Source organism: Felis catus, chromosome A1, assembly GCF_018350175.1.
Source record: "Felis catus isolate Fca126 chromosome A1, F.catus_Fca126_mat1.0, whole genome shotgun sequence".
Taxonomy (NCBI): Eukaryota; Metazoa; Chordata; class Mammalia; order Carnivora; family Felidae; genus Felis; species Felis catus.
Genome location: NC_058368.1, coordinates 5,080,023 through 5,099,320, shown reverse-complemented (window position 1 = coordinate 5,099,320; position 19,298 = coordinate 5,080,023). Strand labels below are relative to the sequence as shown.

The 19,298-nt window shown below is 42.3% G+C and overlaps 1 protein-coding gene across 3 annotated transcripts in view; it reads right to left on the bottom strand.

Moving 5' to 3' along the window:
• NUP58 (nucleoporin 58) overlaps positions 1–6,163 on the bottom strand; it is a 49,397-nt gene extending 43,234 nt beyond the window's left edge. For 2 of the 3 annotated variants that reach the window (XM_023250028.2, XM_045043059.1), the window contains exons 1-2: positions 5,864–6,163; positions 1,025–1,167 (exon numbers count right to left, since the gene is read on the bottom strand). In XM_023250028.2, coding sequence (XP_023105796.1) covers positions 1,025–1,167; positions 5,864–5,970 — 250 coding nt within the window. In that variant the 5' untranslated portion in view covers positions 5,971–6,163. The remainder of the gene's footprint in view (positions 1–1,024; positions 1,168–5,863) is intronic. The other variant, XM_023250027.2, reaches the window with a different exon arrangement.
• Positions 6,164–19,298: the final 13,135 nt, after the last annotated feature.

Genomic DNA, 19,298 nt, shown 5'->3' with positions numbered 1-19,298 from the left:
TATTTCAAGAAGCTCCCTGGTTGGTGTCACATCTACTCCTGCAGTTCTTACATTTTCTATGTGTGGCTGTGAAATGTTGCAATCAAAGCTGGAAGGTCAATGCAAAAGGTGGTAACAGAGACCAAGAGGCCCTGAGGGTAGAGAATAAAAAGTCAATAAGGAAGTAAACTGTTTAAATGGTAGTACCAGTGAATCATATTTTTAACTTAATAATAAAATACCCAGAAGTATTAAAAAAACAAACAACTTTTTATTATTGAAATGTCTACCTTTTCCCAGTGAGACAGTTGTTTTAATAATACAAAATCTTAAAACATCTCTTAGGAAGGCAAATTATAATTTTACAGTAAAATAGATGCTAACTGTCCCACATATGCTCAATTAAGTCCAAATTGGTAAACTCATCTTGACTAAGGTAAAACGCTGCATTATATAATTTAATATAAAAATTGTTACTTTATTCATCGTATTTAAGGAGGTATACCATCTTTGTGTCAAGTTACAAAAAATTTTTTTTCTTATGAGAGATCTTATTTAATTCTTTAAATGTGTGTGTTTTCCTTCTTTACACAAAAATAGATTATAACTGGGGCGCCTGGGTGGCTCAGTCAGTTAAGCATCCAACTTCGGCTCAGGTCATGATCTCGCAGTTCATGAGTTTGAGACCCACATCGGGCTCTGGGCTGACAGCTCAGGGCCTGAAGACTAGTTCAGATTCTGTGTCTCCCTCTCTCTGCCCCCCCCCCCCCCCCGTATTCATGCTCTGTCTGTCTCTTTCTCAGAAATAAACATTAAAAAAACATTCTTTTAAATAGATTATAACCAACATGGGCCTATCACTGGTCCTTAACTGCACATCCCAATATATTTTTTCATCTTAGTATTTACCATTTTCTCGGCCTGTCACCAATGACAATCCTTGTAAAGAAAAGGGATAGAGGACAGAACTAAAGAGAAGGGATAGAGAACAGAACTTGAAGAATAGCCCACAACTACTCCCTGCAAATGTGACAATCCTCCTTACCTGTATTTGTTCCTCCCAGAGTGAACCCAGTGGTAGATTTCGGTCCAAAGAGGCCAGTTCCAAAACCACCTGAGGAAGCGGATGTAGTTGCAGGAGTTGCAGTGCTTCCAAGAGTTCCAAAATTGAGCCCCACCGAAGGGTTGCTTGTTACAAAAAAAAACAAAATAGAGTCTATTAGAGCCAGGATTTAAGAAAAATAAAAGTTCAAGGTTAATTACCTTCTTTCATTTAACATATTCAATATGCCTCCAGAGGATACAAAAGGAACTAACATTTTTAACCAACCAAACTCAAATATTTTCCTGTTCTCTTTAAAAATAAGTCACATATAAAAGTAGCCTTAAAAAATACAATTGGGGGGGGCTGGGTGGCTCAGTCACTTAAGCATCCAACTTTGGCTCAGATCATGATCTCGCGGTCTATGAGTTTGAGACCGTGTCAGGCTCTGTGCTGTCAGCTCAGAGTCTGGAGCCTGCTTGGAGTTCTGTCTCCCTCTCTCTCTGCCCCGCCCTTGCTCATGCTGTTTCTCTCCCTCTCAAAAAAAAAAAAAAAAAAAAAAAAATGCTAGCATACTTTTAAATGGCCATAGGGAAATGCTATGAATGTGGATCATTTTCTTCTTGAATGACTCATGTACAGTCCACATTTCCAGAAGCATTTGTTCTTCCCCAACTAATAATAACATAAAGAAAAATAACATACCCAGAAATAGAAAAGTTATTCTAAGTGGTCGTCACTACCTCTCGATTGCTATATTACCACATTCATAGAGTTGGGGGGGGGGGGGGGAAGAGGACACAGGTATCTTGCCACCAAAACAGCAGTAAGAACTGGGGGCGGGGGTGAGAAGATGAGAAGGACTCAAGGTAACCTGGCAAGAGTAAAATGCAAAGCAAAATTACCCTCGATCCAGAGTTTTTGAAAGCTTAAAAAGAACTGCTGATAATAACAAGTGATATGAACAGAGTTCACAACTTTCAACTGTTCTTATCAAAACTCGGGGGCTCAAATTTGCTATCTATGGGTGGGAGAGCAAATTATGAAAATAAACAAGAAATCCTGACAATTTGCCACTTCAAAAATTGTGTAGGAGAGTTAGGAGAGAATATATCAACATGTAACATAATGGGAGATCCCATTCATCCTGTATACGTACCTTTATTACTTCTCCCTCACCTTCCATACAGACATAATCACCATAAGAGAAGCCAAGGTCAGTTTTAAAAAGTTTAAAAGTCTGGGATGTTTCAATTTAAGAAGGCAGTGGGGTTATGGCTGGGTTCCAGTACCAGCACCCCAGTGTCCTGGTACCTGTGTGACATTACTTAGTGTTTATGATTCTCTATTTCCTCATCTGCAAAATGGGAGTAACAGTGCCCACTTAACAGATTTTTTGAAAGATTAAGAGATTAAATGTTACTACTGTCATCATAAGGAACACATAAATTCAATTAAACACATTATGTACAAGGTATTATGCCAGCTAATCACTGTAAGGGGAATAGAGAGGAGCTTACTAAGAAGGTAGAACTTGAAATCAGTCATCAACACTGAGTAGGGAAGAAAAAAAAAAGACTACACCCTCTGTCTTAGTTTATCACTGATTTTAAAATGATTTCTATGAGCACAGGTGTATGTGTGTCCCAGGTGTGAAGTACAGAGGGCTGGCAGAACAGGGTTGCAAAGTTTCACCAACAAAGCACAAATCCTAAACACTTAATCAACTGCATTAAAATGGTATTCTAGGGGGGCACCTGGGTGGCTCAGTCGGTTAAGTGTCCGACTCTTAATTTCGGCTCAGGTCGTGATGTTGTGATTTGGGAGTTCGAGCCAGGTGTCAGGCTTCCTGATAGCACGGAGCCTGCTTGGGATTCTCCCTCCCTGCCCCTTCTCACCCCAGTGCATGCACCTGCTCTCTTTCAAAAATAAACATTAAAAAAAAAAAAAAAGATATTTAAATAAACACGATTGGCAAATTTTGCAAACATCAAATTAAAAAAATGGTTATTATGCTCCGCTGTCTCCCAAATAAATCAGTGATCCCATTTGGTTTTACTGCCATTCCATAAAGACACAAAAGAAGTACAGCCAAGGTATGTCTAAAAAGACAATTAAAATATTTAAAATGTCTTGATAACTGAAGACACAATGAAGTGTTTCATACCTAAATTTGAAAACATTACCAAAGAAATATATCAAAGTGGTATCTTCTTACTCAGAAAAGCAAGAGAAATTTCTCTGTGGCAGAGAAATTTACTTAATGAAAACCAAAAGCCACCCCAGACATGACCGATTTTTGCCTCAACCTGGTATTATCTGCTAGTGACTCTTTAAGACGTGCTACAGAAAAGCCAAGTTGACTCCAGCAGATCAGGAATATTCTTTTAACTTCTCCAGCATGCCCTAATGTGGACTCAGGAGGTAACACTTACTGAGCACCTACCAAGTGCCAGGTGTGATGCTAAATACTTTCCATGCTTTATCCGATTCAACAACTCTGTGAGGTAAATAGATGATACCCCTTTTCCAGACGTGGGAACTGTTGGACAGTAACGTTGCTGAAACGATTTACCTAAAGAGACCAAATGGCTAGATGGCTCTAGGGGTAGTTAGGCCTTCAAACCAGTACTCCACGAGACAGACGTCAGATGGTCTCTCCTTTCATTCATTTATCTAAGCCCTTCTGAAGATTGTGTACATGTTTCCAGCTCACGACTCAGAATTCCTTTACTCAGTCATTCAACAAGGATCTATGAAAGCCCTTGTCATGTGCCAGGAACTGTCACAGGGACTGAGGACAGAGTGGTAAGACTCAGATCCTGACTTCAGGAAGTTTCCAGTCAGTGGAGAGAATGAATCAATCACTCATTCACTCAAAAAATATGCACTGAGCTTCACTGTGTCTACCCAAAAAAATGACATGAAACGGTCTTTGCCCTCATGGAGCTTTCGTTCCGTTGCTGGGATCAGAATATAAACAAGTCAACAAAAAATATAATGAATTGGGGTGCCTGGGTGGCTCAGTCGGTTGACCGTCCGACTTCGGCTCAGGTCATGATCTCGTGGTCCGTGAGTTCGAGCCCCACGTCGGGCTCTGTGCTGACAGCTAGGAGCCTGGAGCCTGTTTCAGATTCTGTGTCTCCCTCTCTCTGACCCTCACGTGTTCATGCTCTGTCTCAAGAATAAACATTAAAAAAAAAATTTAATAAAAAAATATATATATATAATGAATTGACTACAACCGTGGTAAGTGCTATGTTACAGGGTGCTATGAGGATGGAAACCTCGTCTACACTGGCAGAGCTGCAAAGACCTCTCTGGATAGGTAAGCATTGGAGTCCCAACAGTAGACACTAGCCTGGCACTCAAGGAGGTGGCGGGGGGATTCCAATCAGCGGGAACTGACCCAAGGGGAAGGGGTTGGGCCAAGCCCACCTGAGGAACTAAGAAAATGCCCAAGTTGCTACAGCAGTGTTTTTCAACCTAAGATTAGGACCCATCAGAAGTAGAACATCAATTTAGCAGATCACAACCAGTATTTTAAAACAACAAAATGGAGGGGCACCTGGGTGGCTCAGTCGGTTGAGCGTCCGACTTCGGCTCAGGTCATGATCTCACAGTCTATGAGTTCAAGCCCCGCGTTGGGCTCTGTGCTCACAGCCCAGAGAGAGCCTGGAGCCTGCTTGAGATTCTGTGTCTCCCTCTCTCTCTGCCCTTCCCCAGCTCGTGCTCGGTCTCTCTCTGTCTCTCAAAATAGATATTTTAGAAAAATTTTAAATTAGCAGGCCTTGCTGATTATGTGTGCAGAGTGAAAGAAAAGGAGGTATTAAAGGAGAAAGACTCCCAGATTTTATATTTGACTATGTAGTCTGTGCCCAACCCCCCCCTTTTTTTTTTAACACAAGGAAGATTCTTTTTTTGCCCTTTTAATCTACAACCACATTCCTCAAACTTCACAAGATGCCGTGTAACGCGTTCTACGCGCTCCTCTGGATTTAAGGAACTCCTCCACTTTTACCTTAAAAAGACTGAATTCTAAAGATTCCATGTCTCATCATGACAATGATCTTTAACGATTTTAATGGTCTCTGGACCTCTGCTAGCTTTACTTCGCCATTTGCGCTGGTGGTTCAGCAGGCGGCACAAAAACGAGAGATATGCTACATTTTTCAGTGTAAGTCATTACAACACACCACTCGCTCATGTACACTCATCTGCACATCACGTTCAAAATCATCACCAATAAATGCTGTAACAAGTGTTTAAAACAAGAAACAACAAAGGAGAGGGTCCCATGAGGTACAAAGACCTGAGCTCCTTTAAAATCCCACAACATCATTAAGCCCTGGAAAGTCCCACACCGTGTCTCCTGCAATGAAACCTGAATTCTCGGGGAGAAACTCTGACTTGTGCTCCTTAAAATCTGCTTTTTCTAAAACCCCAGAGTAAGCCCCAGTGCCGTTCATTCGTTCACCATTCGTTCCGTGCCTCGGGCTGCCGCACCGCTGGGGCTCGGCGTGACATGCCAGGCCCTTCCACGCAGCCGGACCCCCTCCGTGGGAACAATGTGTGAGTATGAACCATCGTAAATTCTGGGGGACCTCACAGCCCCGAGACCATCCGCCCTCCTGCCGACCAGGCCGCCGGGGGGGGGGGGGGGGCGGCAGGGCGCTGAAATAAGGCAGGGCTTCGAAGCTGGCCCTGGGCAAGTATTTTTCTACCATACCAGGCCCACCGGGAAGGAAACCCGGGGGGCGGGGGGAAGAGGGAGGGACGGGCCCATCCACCGGAGGCTCGAGGGGAGGACCCGGGCCGGGGAAAGCGAGGAGGTGCGGTTACCTAGACGCCCCAGTCCCGAAGGAGAAACCGCCGCCTGCGCCGGTCCCGCCGGCGGCTACGGTGGTGGAGCCCAGCGTGCTGGTCCCGAAGGAAAACCCCGTGGACATGGCTGCCGGGGCTCGGAGGCGTCAGCAAGCTGCAAGGGGCCGGGGACGCTCCTCTCTCCTCAGAGTCCAGGCGGGCCGCGCAGCATCGCTCTCACCCAGCCGCGACCTGGCGGGAACTTCAAGTCCCAGCGGCTGAGAAGGCCGAGGTGGGTGGGGCCACCACGCGAGAGCACGTTCCGGCGCCCGCCGCGCGCACGTAGCCCACCGGGAGCGAGGCCGCCGCGCAAGGCGCCCTGGGACGGGGGGGGGCGGGGGGGGGGGGGGGGTCGGCGCGCCGCGCAAGGCACCCTGGGAAGGGGTGGGGTGGGCGTGGCGCCGGCTCTCTTACGGAGGTGGTGTCCGGCGTAAAAGGCAAGGCGGACCGTTTTGTTTTAGTTCTGTATTGGGATACGTGTTGACGTAATCTGTACTTTATGGTTGTTCAATCTCAATTATTGCTTATGTCCTTCCCTACTGGTAAAAGGGATGCGCGGAGTCCCAGAGTGAGGAAGACCCTATGGAGCATTCCAGGCGCCTTTATAGTAAAGGAGGCGACCTCAGTTTTTGGTTGGCTACCGCCCCTTCCCGGGGAAGTGCCGGGAGCGTGTCTGCTCCCTGACGTTTCGGTAATCGATCGATGATAATTCATCCGCTCCGCGGCGTTTCAGAGAGAGTCCGCTGCGGGGGTGTGGGGGTGGGGGCGCTGTGGCTGACCCTGTTGGTGCTGCGCAAACTCCCTGGCGATCAAAGGCTGTGGTCAAGTCCAAGTGTTGCGGCGTGTCCTGCTGGGTAGGAGTTTGTGCAGAGTGCTAGTGCAGAGGAGCAGATGGTATGGATCCTTTCGATCCTGTGTGTGGTGCCTAACGGGCTTTGTACTCAGTTTCTGCTGCTGCTACCAACAAGACAACTGTTCCCAGAATTCCTTGTGCCCGTTCAAACGCATAGTACCTTCAAGTAGTGGTATGGGGGATCCCCAACAAAATGCTTACCTCTTCGTTCTGCATGAGGCTCGTCAAATGTCAAACGCTCCTACAAAGATTGTTTCTAAGTAACATTTTATTGAAAGGATGGTCAAAGATCATCAGATTCTAGAGAACAGGTCTGACGCGAAAGTCAGAAACCAAAACAAAACTAGAAGGAATGGAGAGAATTTGGGAAGCAAAAATAAACAAGTAACTTTATTTTTATCTTATCTTATACCTAGAGAAACGAGATCCACAGAATCAGAACAGAGTGCTACAAAAAATTTTTAGAAAAAGGAAAAAGGGAAATGTAGGTGACCAAATGAACTCTTAGCCTGGGAGGAACAGCATTCCAGTAGCGGTCGGCACAGCTAGTGCCCAGATCTTGGATTCTAGTATCATTCTCCAATTAAAGGGACTGGACCTCCTTGAGAAATTATTAATTCCAGGAGTTGGGATGGAAAAGTTGCAAGATGAGCCTGGAGCATATTGTAGTGCCAGAAAGTAAGGAAGTGCTCAAAAAACCAGAAACCAAAAAAGCCCTGCCTATATTGATGAGGTATGTCAAAGGACATATAGGAGCCAAGTGAAAAATTTACTGATGGCCAAAGCTGGAACAAGAAACTAAGGAACTATCAGATTATAACCTAAAGTTTAAAATGAACATCGGTAAATCCACACTGATGTAAGCGAATGAATAAATAATAAATGGGGAAGAATAGAAAAATATCTTGTGCAGAAGCATTCCAAATCATTTATATAGAAACACTGCCCCACAAGAGGGGGAGAACAACTCCTACTCCATAAGGGTGGTATTATAAAGTCGTAAGAATTTCCCAGAAAATATATTAGGAAGACAAAGGGGGCGACTGGGTGGCTCAGTCAGTTAAGCGTCTGACTGTTGGCTTCCGCTCAGGTTGTCATCTCACAGTTCTTGAGATTGAGCCCTGCATCAGGCTCTGCACTGACAGAGCGGACAGGCTCTTTTTCTCCCTCTCTCTCTGCCCCCCTTGCTCACTCGCGCTCTCTCTCTTTCTCTCTCAAAATAAAAATAAACATTAAAAAAAAAAAGACAAAGGCCTAGAAAATAGGAATAAAAGAATAATAAATTAGAGTCAGACCAGGACTTTTCACATCTGATAGAAGAAAGAAAGGAGAGAGGCGCTTGGGTGGCTCAGTCAGTTGAGTGTCTGACTTCAGCTCAGGTCGAGCCCCGCATCAGGCTCTGTGCTGACTGCTCAGAGCCTGGAGCCTGCTTCTGATTCTGTGTCTCCCTCTCTCTCTATCCCTCCCCTGGCTCATACTCTGTCTCTCTCTCCCTCTCAAAAATAAGTAAACATTTAAAAAAATGTTTTTTGAAAAAGAAAGGAGAAAGGGAGGGAAATGGGAAGAACAACAGAAGGAAGGGAGAAAAAAAGAAAAAAATAATAAAAAGAAAGAAACAGTAATTATCTCAGAAATAATATAAGAAAATTTCCCATAATTAATGAAAATGTGTTTTTAGATTGAAAGAGTTCATCATGGGGGCACCTGGGCCCAACTTCAGCTCAGGTCATGATACCACGGTTCGTGAGTTCGAGCCCCACGTCGGGCTCTGTGCTGACAGCTCACAGCCTAGAGCCTGCTTCAGATTTTGTGTCTCCCTCTCTTTCTGCCCTCTTCTGCTCATGCTCTATCTCTCTCAAGAATAAAAAACATTAAAAAAAATATTCAAAGAGTTCATCATGTTCTCAAAACACTGGATGGAAATAGAGGAGAAAACCAAGTTTCTTGTTTTAAAATTTCAGATCATGGGGGTGAAGAGATCCAAAAAGCTTCCTGAGAAAATAAAGTGGGGACCTCCAAAGGGAAACCAGGAAGTCATCAGGTTTCTGAACAGGTACTGTGGAAGTTAGGATGTGTTTCTGGGAGCTCTCAAAATCCTAAGAGAAAAAATTTTTCCCAGCACGGGATTCTAGACCCAGCCAAACTATCCATCAAAGATTTGTCTTTTGCCTTATTTCAGGAAGTCATTAAAGAATATACTCCACCAGGGGCGCCTGGGTGGCTCAGTCGGTTAAGCGCCCGACCTCAACTCAGGTCATGATTTCACGGTCTGTGAGTTCGAGCCCCACATCAGGCTCTGTGCCAACAGCTCAGAGCCTGGAGCCTGTTTCAGATTCTGTGTCTCCCTCTCTCTCTGACCCTCCCCTGTTCATGCTGTGTCGCTCTCTGTCTCAAAAATAAATAAACATTAAAAAAAAATTAAAAAAAAAAAAAGAATATACTCCACCAAAACAGAACAGAACCAAGTAAGCAAATCAAGAAGAATACAACATAAGATCTAGGAATTCAACACAAAAGACTAATCAAGACATTTCCCTGGCTTCACCATATACTGGTGAAGGGGAGTCCCAAGATAATTCAGTAGGCCTAGAGAACAACTGGAACAACCTGGAATAAGAAGGGAAGAGACTCTTAGATATCTAGGGACCTCTGGACAGATGTCTCGAGGAAAAACAATGGAACTGAGAGATTATCTGTCGGACTTAACCATGAAGGAATACTGGATCTAGTGTGAGAATACTTAACATGAGAGAGAAAGAAAACTAGGCAAATTACTCAAAGAGGCAATTGAAAAAAAAAAATTCAATTATATAAGAAAGGAAATGTAAGTGGAGTACTTAATTTGGAATCACAGTGAAGAGTCTATAAGAATAATAATGAAAACATGAGTGTGAATTCAACTTTTTAAAGGTGTTAAAACTCTAATAGCACAAGAGGAAGGGGAAATGCAAATCTGGGAGCAGGGGATTTTCTACAAGAGCTAAATTCTGACCTTAAGTGAAGGAAGAAACTGAAAAAAATTACCTAAAACTGAAAAAAAAAGTCAAGAAAGAGTCCTAAAACTATGTTACTCAGACATACGAAAGTAAAAACAAGAAAAAGACAAAAATCAGAATGAGTGCTTTGGGGAAGTAAGAATAGTGATGAAGCAGGGGATAACCAAATTTTGTTATAAGCTTTATGCTACTCTTGAATATTTGTTTGTTTATTTTTTTGTTTGTTTATTTTAAAGTAGGATCCATGCCCAGTGTTAGAGCCCAATGTGAGGCTTGAACTCACAACCCTGAGATCTAGACCTGAGCTGAGATAAAAAATCAGACGCTTGGCCAACTGAGCCACCCAGATGCCCCTCCCTTGGACTTTGAAAGAAAAACAACAGTATATATTACTTTGAAAAGAAGTTAAAATGTCCTACTTCATAGACTTTTCCCAGTTACGAAAATATCATACTTGCAGAAGAATGCAGAAAGTATACAAGTTCTGTTTATAAACTAAACATCCACATCATGAAACACCCATATTGTGACCACCACCCACATCAAGAAACTGGATGCTGCAAGCAACTTAGAAGTTCTTTTTATGCCCTTCTTCAGTCACACTCCAATTTTCCTTATAGTTTTAGCACCTCTGTGTTCACCCCTAAACATAGTTGAGTTTTGTCTATTTTTGAACTATAACATAAATGGAATCATAGCATATGGTTGTTTTGTGTCTTGCATTTTTTGTTCAACCTTACATTTATGATTTTCATCTTTGCTGTTATATGTAACTGAATATTCATTAACATTGCTGCATATTATTCTATTTTATGACTGTATCACCATTTATCTATCCACCTATTTTATTCCTGCTGTTGTTTATAGTTTTGGGCTATTACAGATGGGGTACTAAAAACATATACATAATATTCTATAATATACTATTGCATATACATAATATACATAACATACTATTGCATATGCTTAAGATTCTCTAGAGTCCACATTTTTTTTTTCAACATTTATTTATTTTCGGGACAGAGAGAGACAGAGCATGAACGGGGGAGGGGCAGAGAGAGAGGGAGACACAGAATCGGAAACAGGCTCCAGGCTCTGAGCCATCAGCCCAGAGCCCGACGCGGGGCTCGAACTCCGGGACCGCGAGATCGTGACCTGGCTGAAGTCGGACGCTTAACCGACTGTGCCACCCAGGCGCCCCATGCATCTGAGTCTTTAATCAACATGGGAATGCATAGTGTGGGGTAAGGATCAAATTTCATCTTTTTACCCATATAGAAACCAAAGTTTCTCAGGCCTATTTACTGAAAAGAGGGTTTCCCCACACTGATCTCCAGTATCACATTTTTCATAAATCCAATATCTCTATATGTGGGTTTATTTCTGGACTTTCATTCTGTTCCACAAGCCTATCCGCCCTATTCTTGCAACACACTACCTAAGTCACTGTAAATTTATAATGTCTCCAAAATCCCATGGGGCGCCTGGGTGGTGCAGTCGGTTAAGCGTCCGACTTCAGCCAGGTCACGATCTCGCGGCCCGTGAGTTCGAGCCCCACGTCGGGCTCTGGGCTGACGGCTGGGAGCCTGGAGCCTGTTTCCGATTCTGTGTCTCCCTCTCTCTCTGCCCCTCCCCCGTTCATGCTCTGTCTCTCTCTGTCCCAAAAATAAATAAACGTTGAAAAAAAAAATTTAAAAAAAATCCCTTTGGGAAAATCTTGCTTTATTGTTCTTCCTCAAACTTCTTTTTAGCCCTTTACATTCCCATATATATTGTAAAATCAGCTTATCACACATATGTACTGACAACTCCCCACCACACCCAAAATACATACGCACACCAAGACTGTTAGGATAGTGATTGGGCATACACTGAATCTGTAGATAGAGTAGTTTGGGAAGAATTGATATATTTTAAAAATGAGTTTTCTATTCCATGAACATAGTGTACCCTCCCATTTATTTTTTTTTTAATTTTTTTTTTAACGTTTATTTATTTTTGAGACAGAGACAAAGCATGAATGGGGGAGGGTCAGAGAGAGGGAGACACAGAATCTGAAACAGGCTCCAGGCTCTGAGCTGTTAGCACAGAGCCGGACGCCGGGCTCAAACTCACGGACCACGAGATCATGACCTGGGCCGAAGTCGGCCGCTTAACCGACTGAGCCACCCAGGCGCCCCAGCCCTCCCATTTATTTAGGCGTGTGTGTGTGTGTGTGTGTGTGTGTGTGTGTGTGTGTGTGTGTGTGTGGAGAGAGGGAGAAGATTGAGATTGCATATCTGTATACCTATTATCCATCCATTTATGGAGTTTTGTAACATGCTCTATAAATACCTTACACATATTTTGTTAAATTTGTTGACATCTAATACTCTTTTTTGCTGTGGCAAATATATCTTTTTAAAATTCCATTTTCACCTTCTACTACATTGGAACTTATATGCTGTTTCTATTATTTTAGCAGTTACTCTAGCAAATAAAACATATAAACACAACTTTTTAAGGCTAAAGTTAACCCAGCACTCCCACTCTTTTCCAAGGTAATGCAAGGATACTAGGATACTTTATCTCACTCCTAACTCATGTATTTGAATTATTGTTCAACTTAGCAAAACTTTATTATTGTTTTAGGCAGTTTGTGTTTATTTACATTTACTCATTTCTGTGTTTGAAATTTTTTTTAACATTTATTTTTGAGAGACAGAGACAAAGCATGAGTTTGTGGGGGAGGCGGGCAGAAAGATGGGGAGAGAGACACAGAATCTGAAGCAGGCTCCAGCCTCTGAACTGTCAGCGCAGGGCCGGATGCGGGGCTCCACTCACGAAACTATGCGATCATGATCTGAGCCAAACACAGAAGCTTAACTGGCTGAGCCACTCAGGCGCCTCTCATTTCTTTATGTTAAAAAGAATCTTTGGGGCACCTGGGTGGCTCAGTCGGTTAAGCGTCCCGACTTCGGCTTAGGTCATGATCTTGCAGTCCGTGGGTTCGAGCCCCACGACGGGCTCTGTGCTGACAGCTCGGAGCCTGGAGCCTGTTTCAGATTCTGTGTCTCCCTCTTTCTCTGACCCTCCCCTGTTCATGCTCTCTCTCTGTCTCAAAAATAAATAAATGTAAAAAAAAAAGAATCTTCATTTCTTTTGTATCTTAGATCTCCCATCTGTGATCATTTTCCCTATTCTGAAATACAATTTAGAATTTGCTGTAATATGGATCATGGCAAACTCAGTCTTTCTGTTTTTGTCTTTTGGAAGATGTCTGAGTTTTTTTCCCCCTACTTTCATTTTTTGAAAGATATGTTTTCCTGGAAAAAGTATTTTATTTTTTAAGTGATTTATTTCCCATTAAAAAATTTTTTTAAGTTTATTTATTTATTTTGAGAGAGAGAGAGAGTGGGAGAGGGACGGGGGGCTGGGGGGGAGAGAATCCCAAGTAGGCTCTGCACTGTCAGCATGGAACCCCAGGTGGGGCAGGAACTCATGAACCATGAGATCATGACCTGAGCCGAAATCAAGACTTGGACGTTTAACTGACTGAGCCACCCAGGCTTCCCTATTTTATTTGATTTTTTAAAGATTTATTATTAAGTAATCTCTACACTGAACATGGGGCTCAAACTTACAACCCTGAGATCACGAGTCACATTACCAATTGAGCCAGCCAGGCACCCCTGCAAAAAGTATTTTAGATTATTGGTTGTTTCTTCCAGTATATGGCAGATACCATTGCAATGTTACATGCCTTCTATCTATTGCTGATAAGAAGTCAACTGTAAATGTAATTACGGATCTACTGGAGGTAATTTGTACTTTTTCTCTGGATGCTTTTAAGATCTCCATTTTTGTCTTTGGTGTTGCCATAACCAAGTCACCATAGGGAATCTGTAGTTCGCTATCATGTATCTAGACATGGATGTCTTTTTATCAAACTTGGAATTTGTAGGCTTCTTTATTCTGTGGATCGGTGTCTTCCATGCATTCTAAAAAAAAAAAAAAAAAAATCAGGCATTATCTCATCAAATGTTATTTTTGCCCAGTCTCTCTTCTTCTCTCTCTTATTCTTGTGAAACTGTGATTAGGTTTATGTTAGATCTTTGCACTCTTTCCTTCATTTTTCCTGAATCTTTTGTCATATTTATAATCTTTTTGTCTCTCTGTACTCCTTTCCTTTGTGGGTAATTTTTTTAGTAACTTCTGGTTTTCTAATTATTTCTTCTAATTTGTTTAATCTGTTAAACCCATCCGATGAGCTTTCCATTCCAATTTTTGTATTTAATTTATAGAAGTTATATTTGGTTCTTCATATTTGCTATATCATTCAGAAATTATTTTCCCCCGGGGCGCTTGGGTGGCTCAGACAGTTAAGCAACCGACTTCGGCCCAGGTCATGATTTCACAGTTCCTGGGCTCAAGCCTCGCGTTGGGCTCTGTGCTGACAGCTCAGAGCCTGGAGCCTGCTTCGGATTCAGTGTCTCCCTCTCTCTCTACCCTTCCCCTGCTCTTGCTCTGTCTCTGTCTCTGTCTCTCTCTCAAAACTAAGTAAACAAAAAAAATTTTTTTTAAATTATTTCCCCCTATACTGCAGATATTTTAAATGTCATTTCTTTAAACAAAATGAGCATACGGCCCTGGCTTTACGTAGGGAGAGAGCGCCTCATTAAACTCCCCACCTGGGTGGGCCTGAGATTTTGACTTCTGAATTTTGCATCCTTTGAGGGCACCTGGTTTGGAAACGGCCCTTTTGCCACATTTCCAGTTTCCTGCTTACCTCTCTGGGTATATACTTTCCCTTATAGTTTGCACGGTAAGGCCTCACTGTCTTGTCTGTTACCTGGTTCTTTACAGAACTTGATTTCTACTTTGCCTGTTATTTTAAGTCTTTTTTTTTTTAAGGCAGGGTCATTTCCTAGCCTATCATATTATCATAAATGGAACATCTATATGGATTGTGGAAAACCAATATAGAATAATTATTAATAATACAGACTCTAGAGTCAGACTGTCTGGCTTCACATCATGGATCTAGGCTTTCTCTGTTGCATGATATTGGGCAAGTTACTTCATTGTATTTTACTTTCCTCATCTTTAAACTGAGGAAAGTATTTTCCTCAGAATACAGGTAAAGCATCCGGTACACTTTCTGCCTCCTGATTATCAGGTAGTAAGTGTTATCATTGTTATTCCCTCTCTTTTAGAATCAGTAAGAGAGAAAAAGTGAGAAATGACAAGAGAAAAGAAGGTGGAGGATAGATAACCTGATATGTGAGGGTAACCTGTCTGGGAACAGGAAGTGGGGAAAATGACAAAAACATGGGAAAAATAATAAAAAGAGGTTTTATTAAGGAAGTCATGATGTGTGTCACTCAATATAATTTGCCCTATTCTTATCTCTCAAAAGGTCTTCAGTAAGGACCTACATTAATTTTCAATGTGTCTTCTTTCTTTCTTTCTTTCTTTCTTTCTTTCTTTCTTTCTTTCTTTCTTTCCTTCTTTTTCTTTCTTTCTTTCTTTCTTTCTTTCTTTCTTTCTTTCTTTCTTTCTTTCTTTCCTTCTTTTTCTTTCTTTCTTTCTTTCTTTCTTTCTTTCTTTCTTTCTTCCTTCCTTCCTTCCTTCCTTCCTTCCTTCCTTCCTTCCTTTCTTCCTTTCTCTTTCTTTCTTTCTTTCTTTCTTTCTTTCTTTCTTTCTTTCTTAATTTCTTTCTTTCTTGTTGGAAGCGGGATTTGTGTTTCTTTTGTACGTGCTACTGTACCAAGACTGGTTTCTAGGTTGCTCCATCTTATTTCATACTTACCTTACAGGAGTAAGTAATTTCACCACAAAGACTGCTGTGCTTAACGAACATCTCACTTGCTTTGGTAATCTGTCTGAAACACAGCAGGCACTCAAAAAAAAAAAAAAAAAACAAACCAAAATAAGACAAAGCAACACCAAGACAAGTTGAATTAAATAAGTGAATGAAATGCTGGCAAATTCTTAACCAGAAAAGCAAATGTAGGGGCACCTGGGTAGCTCAGTCAGTTAAGCATCCAACTTCAGCTCAGGTCATGATCTCAGGGCTCATGAGTTTGGGCCCCGCATAGGGCTCTGTGCTGATAGCTCAGAGCCTGGAGCCTGCTTCAGATTCTGTCTCTCTCTCCCTCTGCACCTTCCCACACCACCCCACCCCCCCAAATATAAATAAACATTAAAAAAGAGAAAGAAGAAAAAACCTAGAACATCAAACATGGTAAGAAAGATGATGTAAAAATTATAATGATGTTTTACAAGCAGCATTTTCTAGTTACAACAAGTGAAACTGACGAGGGAAACAAGGGCAAGAGAAATGTAGCTTAAATTTCCTTACAGCTTGCAGCCCACTGATACGTGAAACACGCAGAGTGCGATCTTCCTCAAGGAACTCGTGGTTGCCTTAGTGCCTTAGTGTTTACGTTTTATTAAAAGACTAGGGGCGCCTGGGTGGCTTGGTCGGTTAAGCGTCTGACTTCGGCTCAAGTCATGATCTCACAGTCCGTGAGTTCGAGCCCCGCGTCGGGCTCTGTGCTGACCGCTCAGAGCCTGGAGCCTGTTTCAGATTCTGTGTCTCCCTCTTTCTGACCCTCCCCTGTTCATGCTCTATCTCTCTCTGTCTCAAAAATAAATAAATGTTAAAAAAAAAATTAAAAAAAAAAGACTAAAGGTAACCTTATCCTAACAGCAGCTAGCCCCTCAAGGTCCTGAAAGCCTTGCTTCCACATTCTTTAGAGACTTACGCTATCATTAACCCCCACTAATTAAGAAGTATATAGTCAGTAACTCCTCACAACCCCAGTACAGCTCTTTTTGCCCATAGGTCCTGTGCCTGTGCTATAATAAAATCACCTTTTTGCACCAGAAACATCTCAAGAATTCTTTCTTAGCATTCACTCTTAAACTTGAAACTCAAATTGCATCAAAACTGTTCAGTATAGGGGTGCCTGGGTGGCTCAGTCAGTTAAGCGTCCGACTTCGGCTCAGGTCATGATCTCGCAGCTCGTGAGTTCGAGCCCCGTGTCGGGGTCTGTGCTGACAGCTCAGAGTCTGGAGCCTGCTTCAGATTCTGTGTCTCCCTCTCTTTCTGCTCTTCCCCTGCTCGCACTCTGTCTCTGTATCTCTCAAAAATAAATAAACGTTAAAAAAAATTTTAAAAACCTGCTTAGTATAGAACATCGGGAAACTGTAAAGCAGGGTTTCTCCATCTCTTCGCTATTGACATGTTTCTGGATAATTCTTTGTTAGGTGTGTGTCTGTAGGTATGCATTGTAGGATGTTCAGCAGCAAACCTAGCCTCTACCCACTAGATGTCAGTAGCGTCTCCACCCATGCACCCAGTTGTGACAACCGAAAATATCTCCGGGTATGGCCAAATATCTCCTGAGGGGCAAAATCACTGGAGGCTGAGAAACACTGAAATAGAGGAATTACAAAAACCACCTGCAATCCTCCCATCTAGAAATGTAAACTTTTTGTTTGCATACATAAAAATTACGGAACAGTCACATTGATCTTATCATTCCATAACCAGCTTGTTTTCCACTCAGTAATACAGCATCAACATTTTTGTTATGTAATATTCCTCTACAGCATAAAATTTTTTGGTAGTGCAAGTACTTTATAACAAAATAATCCTAATTCCTCCTTCCTCCCTCCCATCCCTGTGTCAGTGCTGTCCTTCATTTCACTTATACATTAAGCATGTGTGCGTGTGCGCACACACACACACACACACACACACACACACACTCAAATACATTGTTGCTATTATTTTGAACAAAATGTTTTTTATTAGATCAATAAAGAATAAGGAAATGTTTTTATTTCACTTTCACTTATTCCTTCTCTAATGTTCTTCCTTTCTTTATGTAGATCCAAATTTCTGACCTGTATCATTTTCCTTCTCTCTGAAGAACTTCTTTTGACAATTTTTTCCAAGGCAGCTCTATCGGCAACAAATCTGCTCAATTTTTATTTACCTAAGAAAGTCTTTATTTCACTTTGCTCTCTTCTTGCTTGTGTGGTCTCTTCACATCTGAAGAGAAGTCAAATGTGATACTTACCTTTGCTTCTCCATAGGTAAACTATTCTTTTCCTCTGGCTTCTTCAGGACTTTTTTTTCTCTATCTTTGATTTTCTATAGTTTGAGAATGATGTGTAGTTTCTCTGACATCTATCCTGCTTGGTGTTCTCTGAGCTTACTGGGTCTGAGGTTTGACATATAACATTAAACCGGGGGAAATTTTCAGACATTATTGTTCCAAATACTTGCTTCTGTTCCTTTCTTTCCTCTTCAGATGTTCTTTACATGTATATTACACCTTTTGTAGATGTCCTGCAGTTCTTGGATATTCTGTTCTGGTTTTTTTTTTCAGTCTTTGTTTTCTTTGTGTTTTTAGTTTTGGAAGTTTTAGTTTTTGAAATATTCTCAAGCTCTCCGAGGAAAGAGATGTCTTTCCTCAGCCATGTCCAGACCACTAACAACGCCATCAAAGGCATTCTTCATTTCTTTGCAGTGTTCTTTATCTCTACTATCTCTTTTTGGTTTTTACTTAGGACTCTCGTCTCCCTGTTTCCATTGCCCATCCGTTCTTGCGTGTTGTCTCCTTTGTCCAGATAAATAAGACCCTTTCCCACATTAACCCTAATTGTTTTAAATTTGCAGTCTGATAATTCCAACATCCCTGTCATATCCAAGTCTGGTTTTGATGCTTGCTGTGTCTCTTCACACTGTTTTCTGCCCTTTAGTATGTCTTGTAAGTTTTTCTGGATATTTGGACATGATTTACTAGGGAAAAGAAACTGCCCGGCATTGGTGCCCAGGAAGGTTGCTGCTTGTGGGTTTGTTTCCTTTAGTTGTGATCGTCTGTATTTGCATGCCCCTCTCTAATTCTAGGGGCAGTGGTATTCCCGGTGACCTCAGTTCTCTTGCAGGTCTAGGGAAAGTTGATGATTTTCAAGTTTGTTCAGCTTTTACTTGTCAGGATCTACCGCATAATTTTTTAATGGATGCTGGTGTTTATGGACATAGTACACTTTTATATAACTAATTCTGTAGTATGGGGAATTTTGATTGTTTCAAATAAGGCTACACTAAATATATTTGATGATTTCCTTGGAACAGATTCTAGTACAACCGCACCTAAAGAGAAAGTATTGAAATTTGGTGCTGTCCACTGGCAGGGTAATGGACTTCAGTGACGTCTTGTCTCGCCCTCACCCACTAAATTCTCTTCACACAAGGACGTCCACACAGTCCGTCCATTCCTGAGCAAAGAAAAGTCTATGAACCACCGAGCTCGCCTCCATTTCTTGTCCTTGGCCAACTGGCCGATAGAGGGACGCCTTCTGCTAGGGGTTGGCGAGCCTCCACAAGCAGGGGGCGCTGTAGGATCTACGGTGGCTCAGAAGAAGGAGACGCCGCTCTCCCCCAGAGGACGCTCTGCCCCGCCGGTCCCCGCCCCCTTCGCGGCCGCCGGTTTGGGGAAGTGTTTCTTGGAGACGGCGCACGCCGGCTGCGCCTGCGCGGTTGACGCTGCCAGGGGGCGGGCTGAGG